The sequence below is a fragment of the Hemiscyllium ocellatum genome, chromosome 6, assembly GCF_020745735.1.
Source record: "Hemiscyllium ocellatum isolate sHemOce1 chromosome 6, sHemOce1.pat.X.cur, whole genome shotgun sequence".
NCBI classification, from domain to species: Eukaryota; Metazoa; Chordata; class Chondrichthyes; order Orectolobiformes; family Hemiscylliidae; genus Hemiscyllium; species Hemiscyllium ocellatum.
This window is the reverse complement of record NC_083406.1, coordinates 78606165-78618940: the sequence shown is the minus strand read 5'-3', so window position 1 is coordinate 78618940 and position 12776 is coordinate 78606165. Positions and strand designations below refer to the sequence as shown.

At 39.8% G+C, this 12776-nt stretch overlaps 1 protein-coding gene across 1 annotated transcript in view; it reads right to left on the bottom strand.

The window, feature by feature from the left end:
- Positions 1–12776, bottom strand: part of acat1 (acetyl-CoA acetyltransferase 1) — a 33634-nt gene that overhangs the window by 6890 nt on the left and 13968 nt on the right. The window contains exons 6-9 of the mRNA XM_060826056.1: positions 11749–11892; positions 11054–11204; positions 1227–1322; positions 197–310 (exon numbers count right to left, since the gene is read on the bottom strand). Of these exons, the coding sequence (XP_060682039.1) occupies positions 197–310; positions 1227–1322; positions 11054–11204; positions 11749–11892 (505 nt within the window). The remainder of the gene's footprint in view (positions 1–196; positions 311–1226; positions 1323–11053; positions 11205–11748; positions 11893–12776) is intronic.

The following is a 12776-nucleotide window of genomic DNA, read 5'->3' as shown; positions in this document are numbered from 1 at the left end:
ACCTTTCTGTGATGTTCATACAGAAACAATATCTATAGTTAAATTTCACTTGATGACAGAACTACCCAAGTTGGGCAGCTATCGCAGATTGCATTAGAAAACAAAACATTTGGTCATGATTACTTGATTGAAGTTTAAGATTTTTATCCTACACCTCCACTTCATTGATGAAAACAAAACAGTACTTGTTACATACCTACAATCCTGGCCATTGGTGTAACATTTAATCTTTTAGCTGCCTCAGCAGTCATTAGTACCAAAGCAGCTGCTCCATCATTTAAGGTACTTGCATTAGCAGCTGTAATTGTACCTGAAAAATAAATTCAACCAATTCGGAGTTCAAATGGTATAGAACTTTAAGGGAGCATGCATGTTTTATCCATGTTTACTAATTTCTTTATATTTCCAATTCCCACTTACCACGTCCATAAAATCAGAAATCAATAAAACATAATTTATCAAACAAATTACCACTTTGTTCGATAAATGTTCCATAAATGCACAAAAATGCAAAAAAGACTTTCACAACTTCAATGTTCCAAAATGTTTTACAGCCAATTAAGTACTTTTGCAGTGCAAAAGTAATTTGGAAACTGAATAACCAATTTGTGCACACAAACAGCAATGTAAAAAATGGTGGTATTTTGTTTTAAAGCAAAGGCAATGCTGCAGTGGAAAACAACTATCCAGAATTTGTGTGGGGTAACAATAGAGAGGTGTTATTCAAGAGCTCTCCCAAATTGTATAGTAGTTTGTAGCTCAGACATTTGTATCAACATTTTTTGGATGCTTTGATGAAATCCAATAACAGTTCCTATTTTAATTTTGCTAAAATTTACACTTAGAAATTCAAAGTGAAACTTTGCATTTGTATGGTGCTTTACCAGCAGGCTTTTAACAGGAAGGTACTTTCAAAATCTCAAAGCATATTGCAAACAAATTACTTTAGAACATAAAGATGTATGTAAGCAAACACCTGCCACTTTATAGACAATATTAAACAAACAGAAATCATCTAAGTACATTAATTATTTGGTTTACAAGAATGTAGGCCAATTCTTTTCTGAAAATGTTCAAAATTGAGGTTCATATTCTTATACAACATGATCAAAGTCTTATTAAAATTTCCACAATTGAAGATACATTTTTAAAGACTAGAAGCAATTTAAGAATAGTTTATTTTTATCCACACAAATATTATAAACAATTAAATTTTATGTGTTTACCATTTTCTTTCTGGAAGACTGGTTTGACTTTTGGAACTTTACTGAAGTCTACACGTTTGTATTCTTCATCCTCAGTGATCACTAGATCTGGTTTGCCTAACTCAAGGGACAGAAAAAAAATCACCAAATAGAATTTAATTATTTTGAGACAACACCCCTGAGATCATAACACCATATATTTTTAATTGTGATAGTGACCACAACACTGCATGTTTTAAGTCTGTTATGAAAAAGAAAAATGATAGTCTGCAAAAGAGGATTAGGAAAAGGCAGACTTTGTTAAAATAAGGCAGGACCTGGACCAAGTTGACGAGGAATAGCAACTTCTGGTGAAATCTACAGTAGGACAGTGGGGTCATTCAGAATACAGTTGACAAAAGTACAGGATCAACATATTGCCTTGAGAATGAAATGCAGGAGCAATAAGCCCAGAGAACCCTAAAGGTCTAGAAATAGTCTAAGAAGGAAAAGAGAAGCTCTTAACAGGTACTAAGGGAGTAAATCATTGGAGGCCTTAGTGGACTATAAATGCAGAGGAGAACTTAAGAAAGCAATTAGGAGAGTAAAGGAGAATGTAAAAATACTGGTAAGATTAGGGAGAAACAAAATATTCTGTAAATATATCCAAAGGGAATGAGTGAGGTCCTTTTTGGATCAAAGGAATAATCTATCCATGGAGCCAGAGGTCATTTATAGAGAATCCTTTTTCTTCAAAGTACAGAGCTCAGGAAAAGAAACTAAGAGGTTAGTCACAGGGAGTGAGGAGGTTTTACAAGCTTAAGAGTAGACAAATCCTTTGCTCCAAGGAGTGAGGACTGCAGATGCTGGAGATCAGTCAAAAAGTGTGGTGCTGAAAAAGTACAGCCTGTCAGGCAGTGTCCGAGGAACAGGAGAGTTGATGTTTCGAACATAAGCTCTTCATTATTCCTGATGCCGACTCTCCTGGTCCTCGGATGCTGCCTGACCGGTTGTGTTTTTCTAGCACCACACTTTCTGACTCATATCCTCAGCTCCAGATCACATATTTCCAGACTGCTGTGGGAGATAATGAATGAAATTACAGGGACGATATCCCAAATTTTTAACTTCTCATTTGACCACAGGGAAGGTTTCTGAGGACTGGAGGACTACCAATGTGGTTCCACTTTTCAAGGGAGGTAGAGATAAACCGAGGTGGTAGGGAATTAAGAACTGATTAGTCTCACATCAGTGGTAAGAAAACTATTGGAGAAAATTCTGAAGGAAATAATTAATCTCCAATTGAAGAAAGGTTTGATCACAATTAGTCAAAATGGCTTTGTCAGAGGGAAGTCATGCCTAACACGATTGAAAATTTTCAGGAGTTGTAACAAGCAGATAGTATTAAAGAATTTCCTGTGAGCATTTCATTTTCACTGTACACAGATGAACCTGGTATGTCACAGCAATTCATTGAAGGGCAAATTGGTATTTTGTGTTATTGATATAAAAGATCATGTCCATGTTACATGGATTTGAACGCACAAGGTGGCTAGCCAATGAATCAGGATATATAATAACTCATGAATTCATGTGAGGCGTGCTAAACATATCACCCCCAGCAGAGAAGGAAATCGTTGTATCCACACAATGCTCCATCTGCTCATTGAACAAAACTGCAACAGACACAGGGAAGGTTACATCCTTGCTCAGATTACTTATTTAAATTTCCCATTGTTTTGATGCTTTAGCAATGCAAGTGCAACTATCACTGAAATTATGACTATTTTCATTTTTTTTCACATAGTGGAATAAATAGCGTTTGACAACAATCCATTTTTCACTGGCAAACCGTTTCAAGACCCAAATCACATTTCACCCTGCAGTCCTTACTAAAAAAGGTGTAAGAGAATGTACAGTAAGTACCACCAAATCCATAACCATCAAACGTTGATCAGCAGAACAAGATTTCCATATCGCACTGCTGAATTTCCAGGCAACCCCAATGGACAGGACAACTTCTAAGCATAAGGCAATCGTGAATGTCTAACATTCATTTTTCTAACAACTGGAGACGTACAACATTCTTCTTCAAAAGATAAAGAAAATGAAAAAGAGATACACGCCCACTGTGCAGTGGAGAATTACTACAACTACACAACAGGCAAAGACTGGGAGTCAGAAATCCTGTTTACAAATACTTGGATACAATCAACAATACTTGGTTTCTAAAATATGCAATCAGACAAGTAGTGATTAAAGACACGAGTTCTGATCATGTTGCTCTTTTGCAAAAGAATTGGAGCCAGATCAGGCCAATGCACAACATGCCAATTATGCATAAAGTGAGAAAGAAGACTCTGATGATGCTGCAATGATGCTGAATGACAGCAATCTGCAGCAAGAGCAACTGAAAGTAACACATACCTTTCCGGATGAGAACAAGCTGCAAAACCTCCAAACTGTCACAGTGAAATGAGAATTGTTAACTCAGTTTAATACTTACATAAACAGATTAAAAACAATTATCAAATTAACAACATATGCCTGTGTATCATGTAAAACAAAGTGGTAGTTTGCAGGTTACCTCTCAGAGACATAGAGTCAGACAGTCATAGAGATGTACAGCATGGAAACAGATCTTTTGGTCCAACCCGTCCATGCCAACCAGAAATCCCAACCCAATCTAGTCCCACCTGCCAGCACCCGGCCCATTTCCCTCCAAACCCTTCCAATTCATATACCCATCCAAATGCCTCTTAAATGTTGCAATTGTACCAACCTCCACCACTTCCTCTGGCAGCTCATTCCATACACATACCACCCTCTGTATGAAAACACTGCCCCATAGGTCTCTTTTATGTCTTCCCCTCGCACCCTAAACCTATGCCCTCTAGTTCTGGACTCCCCGACCCCAGGGAAAAGACTTCGTCTATTTATCTCATCCATGCCCCTCATAATTTTGTAAACCTCTATAAGGTCACCCCTCAGCCTCCGACACTCCAGGGAAAACAGCCCCAGCCTGTTCAGCCTCTCCCTAAAGCTCAGATCCTCCAACCCTGGCAACATCCTTGTAAATCTTTTCTGAACCCTTTCAAGTTTCACAACATCTTTCCGATAGGAAGGAGTCCAGAATTGCACGCAATATTAGTGGCCAAACCAATGTCCTGTACAGCCACATGATCTCCCAACTCCTGGACTCAATACTCTGACCAATAAAGAAAAGCATACCAAACGCCTCCTTCACTATCCTATCTACCTGCGACTCCACTGTCAAGGAGCTATGAACCTGCATTCCAAGGTTTCTTTGTTCAGCAACACTCCCTAGGACCTTACCATTACGTGTATAAGTCCTGCTAAGATTTGCTTTCCCAAAATGCAGCACTTCGCATTTATCTGAATTAAACTCCATCTGCCACTTCTCAGCACACTGGCCCCTCTGGTCCAGATCCTGTTGTAATTTGAGGTAACCCTCTTCGCTGTCCACTACACCTCCACTTTTGGTGTCAGCTGCAAACTTGCTAACTGTACCTCTTCTGCTTGCATCCAAATCATTTATGTAAATGATAAAAAGTAGAGGGCCCAGCACCAATCCTTGTGGCACTCCACTGGTCACTGGCCTCCAGTCTGAAAAACAACCCTACACCACCACCCTCTATCTTCTACCTTTGAGCCAGTTCTGTATCCAAATGGCAAGTTCTCCCTGTATTCCATGAGATCTAACCTTGCTAATTAGTCTCTCATGGGGAACCTTGTCGAATGCCTTACTGAAGTCCATACAGATCACATCTACAGTTCTGCCCTCATCAATCTTCTTTGTTATTTCATCAAAAAACTCAATCAAGTTTGTGAGACATGATTTCCCATGCACAAAGCCATGTTGACTATCCTGAATCAGTCCTTGCCTTTCCAAATACATGTACATCCTGTCCCTCAGGATTTCCTCCAACAACTTGCCCAACACAGAGGTCAGGCTCACTGGTTTATAGTTCCCTGGCTTCTCCTTACCACCCTTCTTAAACAGTGGCACCACGTTTGCTAACCTCCAGGCTTCCGGCACCTCACCTGTGACAATCGATGATACAAATATCTCAGCAAGAGGCCCAGCAATCACTTCTCTAGCTTCCCACAGAGTTCTCGGGTACACCTGATCAGGTTCTGGGGATTTATCCACCTTTAACCGTTTCAAGACACCCAGTACTTCCTCCTCTGTAATCCGGACATTTTGCAAGTAAATACTGATGCAAAATATAAATTTAGAATCTCCCCATTTTCTCTGGCCCCACACAAAGGTCGTCTTGCTAATCTTTGAGGGGCCCTATTCTCTTCCTAGTTACCCTTTTGTCCTTAATATATTTGTAAAACCCCTTTGGATTCTCCTTAATTCTATTCGTCAAAGCTCTCATGTCCCCGCTTTGCCCTCCTGATTTCCCTCTTAAGTGTACTCCTACTGCCTTTATACTCTTCTAAAGATTCACTCGATCTATCCTTCTGTACCTGACATATGCTTCCTTCTTTTTCTTAACCAAACCCTCAACTTCTTTAGTCATCCAGCATTCCCTATAGCTACCAGCCTTCCCTTTCACCCTGACAGGAATATACTTTCTCTGGATTCTTGTTATCTCATTTCTGAAGGCTTCCCATTTTCCAGTCGTCCCTTTACCTGCGAACATCTGCCTGCAATCAGCTTTTGAAAGTTCTTGCCTAATACAATCAAAATTGGCCTTTCTCAAATTTAGAACTTCAACTTTTAGATCTGGTCTATCATTTTCCATCATTATTTTAAAATGAATAGAAATATAGTCGCTGGCCCCAAAGTGTTATGGGGCCCCTCTGACATCTCAATCACCTGCCCTGCCTTATTTCCCAAGAGTAAGTCAAGTTTTGCACCTTCTCTAGTAGGTACATCCACATATTGAATCAGAAAATTGTCTTGTACACACTTAAGAAATTCCTCTCCATCTAAATCTTTGACACTATGGCAGTCCCAGTCGATGTTTGGAAAGTTAAAATCCCCTACCATAACCACCCTATTATTCTTACATGCTTATGACATCTTCACCACATCATGGCATGTAACCTGATGATATAAAGGTCTGGGGCACCATCTTAACTTGAAGCATAACACACTGACCAATGTGTACTATTGCTTGTAACTGAATAGCTTAATAGCAGCTCAGGCACCTAAGTCTCTGTGAATGTAATGTATGCATACAGCAGGGAGTGGTAATAAATATTTATTGAAACCCTCCTTCCTATAATTGCCATCCATCACATACTGTTGCTGTTGCAAATTCCTCATCGCTTCTATCTGTCTCTCCAACCAATCCACTCGATCTGATAAGATTCGCATCCAACAGCATTTATGGCAGATATAATCTGTTAACCCTTAAACTCTCTTTAAACTCCTACATCTGACAAGAAGTACATATCACTGCAAAGGCCATTTTTGCTCCTTCACAGTCTACAGACCCAGAAAATAACACTGTCTTATTCCTCTACAAACACTGCCCCAGATAAAATACAAGCCATAGCTATTAATTTAAAGTTTAATCAAGAGACTTATCTCCAAAAACATACAATCAAGAAAGAATCCACCGTACTCACTATTGTAGCCTTTCTCTAGGACAGATTTAAAACAACAATTATCTTATCTGATTCTGTGCTGTGAACTTCGCCCAACAGTTCCTCCACGATTAGTTATGAATTTCACTGTTTGTTAAATTTTTCCAGATGCACTGTGACGTCCAGCGATACACAAAATCAAACGGCAAAGGCAGTAACTGTGCGTTTGTTCTCTCTCTCTCTCTCACACTGGTGCCTTTGTCTGCTCTTCTCTCTTTTAAACTGCTGCAATGTTGCAGGAGGAAAGAGAGAGTAAGGGTGGAGGTGGCCTGTAATTCCCTGTAAGGACACTGTACATCCTTGCACCGGTTCCTGAAAAGACTTCATTCCATTCTCGCAGTTCCTCCATCTCTGTCACATATGTTCCGATGAGGCCAACTTCAACAAGGGAGTCTCCAAAATGTCCACCTTCTTCCTCAAACAAGAATTCCCTGGCACCATGGTCAACAGGGCCCTTAAGCAGGTGTGACCCATCGCCTGTTCTTCTGCCCTCACCCCCTCTTCCCTTCCGCAGAGGTAGTGGTGCTGGACATCTTAAAATGCATTAAGTGGCTAAATCCCCAGGACCTGATCAGGTATACCCTAGAACTTTGTAGGAAACTTGGCAAGTGATTACTGGGCCCCTTGCTGAGATAGTTATATCATTGATAGCCACAGGTAAATGCCGGAAGACTGGAGGTTGGCTAATGTGGTGTCACTATTTAAGAAAGATGTTAAGAAAAAGCCAGGGAACTATAGACCAACTAGCCTGACATCAGTGGTGGGCAAGTTGCTGGATGGAATCCTGAGGGACAGGATTTACATGTATTTGGAAAGGCAAGGACCGATTACAGAAAGTCAGCATGGCTTTGTGCGTATGAAATTGTGTCCCACTAACTTAATTGAGTGTCTTGAAGAAGTAACAAAGAGGACTAATGAATGCAGAAGGGCGGACATGATCTATATCAACTTCAGTAAGGCATTCTACAAGTTTCCGCATGGTAAACTGGTGAGCAAGGTGAGATCACAAGGAAGACAAGGAGAATATATTCATTTGGATATAAAACTTACTCAAAAGGTAGGAGGCAGAGGGTGGTGGTGGAGGGTTGCTTTTCAGACTTGAGGCCTGTGAGCAGCAGTCTGCCACAAGGATCAATACTGGGTCTACTGCTTTTAGTCATTTATATAAATGACTTGGATGTGAGCATAGGAGGTACAGTTAGTTAGTTTGCAGATGACACAAAAATTGGTGGTGAAGTGGAGAACCAACAAGGTTACCTCAAAGTACAATGGGATTGATGGGCTGAGGAGTGGCAGATGGAGTTTAATTTAGATAAATGTGAGGTGCTGGACTTATACACTTAATGGTAAGGTCCTGGAAAATATTGCTGAACAAAGAGACCTTGGAATTCAGGTTCATAGTTCCTTGAAATAGAGTCACAGGTAGATAGGATAGTGAAGATAATGTTTAGTATGCTTACCTTTATTGGTCAGAGCATTGAGTATAGGAATTGGGAGGTCATGTTGTGGCTGTATAGGACATTGGTTACAATTCCTGTCTCCCTGCTATAGAAAGGATGCTGTGAAACACAAATGGGTTCAGAAAAGATTTACAAGGATGTTGACAGGGTTGGAGGGTCTGACCTAAAGGGAGAGACTCCAGGAACAGGCTGGGGCTACTTTCCCCCGGAGCGTCAGAGGCTGAGGGGTGACCTTAAAGAGGCCTATAAAATCATGAGGGGCATAGATACGGTCAATAGATGTTTTTTTCCGCAGGGTACAGGAATCCAAAACTAGAGGACATAGGTTTAAGGTAAGAAGGAAAAAGACTTAAAAGGGACCTAAGGAGCAACTTTTTCTCATAAAGGATGGTGCAATGTTGCAATGAGCTGCCAGGGGAAGTGGTGGAGGCTGGTATAATTACAATATTTAAAAGGCATCTGGATGAGTATATGAATAGCAAGGGTTTAGAGGCATATGGGATAAATCCTGCCAAAAGGGATCAGATTAATTTAGGATATGTGGTCGGCACGGCCAAGTTGGACTGAAAGGTCTGTTTCCATGCTGTACAGCTCTATGACTAAGAGTATGTAGAAACACAATCAGATTTTATATTTCTGGCTAGCCTTCTCTTGTATTCCAGTTTTCCGCCCTTACTAATTATTTTGTTTTCTCTTTGCTGATATTTATATACTGGCTCATCTCCTGGCCTGCCACCTGATCCTTGCATAATTATGTGCTTTTTCTTTTTGTTCTAGTTAACGACAGAGGATTTGTCCCTTGCATTTTTTCCTCATCCCATTGGAATGTATCTGTTCTGTGTATTTTGAAATATTCCCTTAAAATGTTCTCTATTGATCTATCTTTTAACTAACGTCTACTAATTCATAGAGTCGTAGAGGTATACAGCATGGAAACAGACCCTTCGGTGCAACCCGTCCATGCCAACCAGATATTCCAACCCAATCTAGTCCCAACTGCCAGCACCTGGCCCATATCCATCCAAACTGTTCCTATTCATATACCCCTCCAAATGCCTCTTAAATGTTGCAATTGTACCAGCCTCCACCACTTCCTCTGGCAGCTCATTCCATACATATACGACCCTCTGCGTGAAAAAGTTGCCCATAGGTCTCTTTTATATCTTTCCCCTCTCACCCTAAACTTATGCCCTCTAGTTCTGGACTCCCTGACTTTGTCTATTTACCCTATCCATGTCCCTCATAATTTTGTAAACCTCTGTAAGGTCACCCCTCAGCCTTCGACATTCCAGGGAACTTCAGCCAACTCTGCTTCACACCCTCATAATTGCCCTGATTTAAAAATAACAACTCTAGTATAGTCTGCTCTCTTGTTGGCTGCAGAATATCCTGCTCTAAGAAAACGTTCTGAAAAATTCCATGTACTCAAGGATACTTTTTGCCTATCTGACTTTCTCAGTCAAGAGAGGGAGGCAGCAGGGGAGGGGAGGGGATGGAAGGGTGGGGTAATAAGGATAGGAAAGGAAGGTATTAAGACAACAGTTTATAGTGAAAGGAAGCCAGGAATTATCTCCTCATTCTGGGATCAATTTGGAATATGGATTAGTTTTGGCTGAACTGCAAAACCCAACACTACATGGATTTAGACAGGTCAAACAATGACTGGTTAAATTACATGTCCATCTATGATACCCAAGTCTGTATCCCTAAAAATCAAGGGTGCTGAAAACAAGGTCTATCAAATGATCAGTATGGGAGAGATCAACGGCTTGAACTTGAAAAGGGCAAAATGGATAAAAGCAACGGTATGATTAGATTAGTGATTCTAGAAATGTGGTGGCACACAAAGTGCCAAAGAACAGAAACTTGATTTTATTTGAATCAGGGACAAGTCAGAAGGAAAGAAAGTTAGAAGAAAAAGGAATCTGGGTGCAGAAACAAAAAAAAAATCACATTGTGTCAATCTCAGATGAAGCAACAAAAATAGCAAGAGGCTAAATCACCAGGATATTGCTCAATGCAGGAACCAAGGAAAGAAAGCAGTCAAGATGTCTTCACGAGAAACCTGCTACTTAGGGGTGGGCAGTATGGCACAAGGACTTTAAAGTTAAAAGGGTTGAACAAGATGAAATTTTGAAGCAGGTGGTTTCAGAGGAATAGGAGACCCAAGTGCGATTTGGTGATGAAGGCTACATCACCACCACACATTTGGATTGGGTAAGTAAAATAAAATAAGTTTTTACCTAAGTAAAATAAGGTAGAGTCATGTGGAGAAGCCACAAGTTAGGTTTATTTCAAGGTCACAATGTCAATGCAATGATAAGTACATAAGAAATAGGAGCAGGAGGCAGGTCTATTCCTCTGGAGGCTGCTTCATCATTCATGATGGTCATGGTCAACCTCCTACCAAGAACTCATTTTACCATTCTAACCACATAACCTTTAGTAAACAAAAATATGCACAGCAATTGGGCATTAGAAAAGACAATGAACATTTCGAAGCAAAGCAATCTCTTTCTCATTCTCCCGAACTCCAATATGGGCCCATTCTGCAATATCTCATCTCTAAAACAATCCTCTTATCTAAGAGGGAGTAAGGCTAAAAGTGAGTAAGCATTTAGGAAGTGCTAAAATGTTAGAATAGGAACTTGAGCCACAAAATAAGAAAAGTTGGACGAGGTACATTCAGGGGACATAGATGTCTATGAGAAGATAAAGAATAAATAATAGAACATTTGAGATAAAAGCCATTATAGGAGGACAGCAGAAAGGCTGGACAAATACCTCTTTGTGGAATGCTGACAGAAACCACTTCTTTTGCCATCAGTTTTGAATCCCAAGCTGCTTTGCTCTTAGTGTATGAACTAACTGCATAAGAGTCTTGTTCTTCACGTGAAATATTAAACTTTTTGGCAGTATTCTCAGCACAGTTACCCTGTGACAAATTTAAGATTCATGGAAAATGATCCCATTAACCACAAGGAGAAAGTAGTAGTTGCAATTGTAACAACAGTAATATTTATAAACAAAAAAGCTAATTTTTCCCCAAAGCTCCATAACTGGTCGTCTTCCATTATTGCTTCTGCTCTGTAAAAGCCTCTTCACACCCTTTACCTAACATTATCAGTCTTAGAAAGAACACATTAAGCTCATAAGTTACTCAGCATTCTTAAGAATTTTTTTTAGAAATACATGCAGAGAATTCCTTTTAAATAAACATATCTCAACTTATAAACACAACGTAGTAAGCCATTAGAACTGCATCCAAAAATCACAAAGGTGGCAATTGCCAGTCAATTTAAACTCCCTTCACAATCTGAAATAAATAATGTTTCCATACAACTTACCATTGCAAACCTCAGATGATATTTAGTTCATACTTTATACATCAAATGATATTCAATTCTGGTTCAATTTCTAATGCATAATAGTCACAATGAATTGTAAAGTATCAAGTTATAGAAAGAACAAACACTTGCCATGTGAATTTTGTTGTAGACATCAGTTAACCCATCCTTTACAATCAGGTCTTCCAACTTGACACCTCCATAAGCTGGTGCTTCCCTGCCCATCACATATGGAACATTGGACATGCTCTCCATCCCACCAGCAACCATTACCTCCTGAGGCGTAAGGAAATAAAATACTATTCTTATATTTAAGGAAGTATAAAACATGAACAGCAAATTCACAAGTAAGAAAGAAAAAGTGCACTTCACCTTACTTAACTATATACTCTTCTCAAAACGTTTTCCCAATGAGCTTTCAAATTTGTGGCTGCAACATGTCATGTGAGATTACATAGGGTATACAAAACATGAACAGGCCATTTAGCTCAAGCTGTTTTTGTCTGCATCAGTATTGCACTGGTTCCTTCAATCTTTGACTTTTTAAAATCTATCAAACCCTGTATTTCTTTCTGCTTCATATGCTTCTTCTTAAATGCATTGACAATATCCAGTTCGACCATTCTCTGTGGCAGCAAGTTCCACTTGTCATCATCCTTCCAATGTTTCTTCAGAACACCCTGTTGGATTTCTTTGGGAATATCTTATGCAGATGACCTTTGGTTATGTGCTTCCCCACAAATGGAAATATTTTCTCAGTTATCTACTTTATCAAAAGCTTTGATAATTTTAAACATATAAAATCAGGTGACTTCTTCTTTTTGAAAATAAAAGCAACCCAGTCTGTTCAACTTATCCGGACAGTTGAACCAACGCAAACATGACCACAGAACCATTGTCCATTGTCATAAAAACCCAGTTGGCTCACTAACATCTTTCAGGGAAGAAAATTGGCCATCCCTAATCCACCTAGTCTGAATGCTGTTGCACACAATGGTAGTTTCTCTACTTCTGGGTCAGAAAGCTCAGGATCAAGATCCACCTGCAACAGCAATGTCTCACACAAGTCCGAACAGATTGATTCAAAACACCTACCTAGTCTGTCCTGTGATTCCACACCTACTACCATTTGGCTGACTCTACGCCGTCTTCTGAGCTTT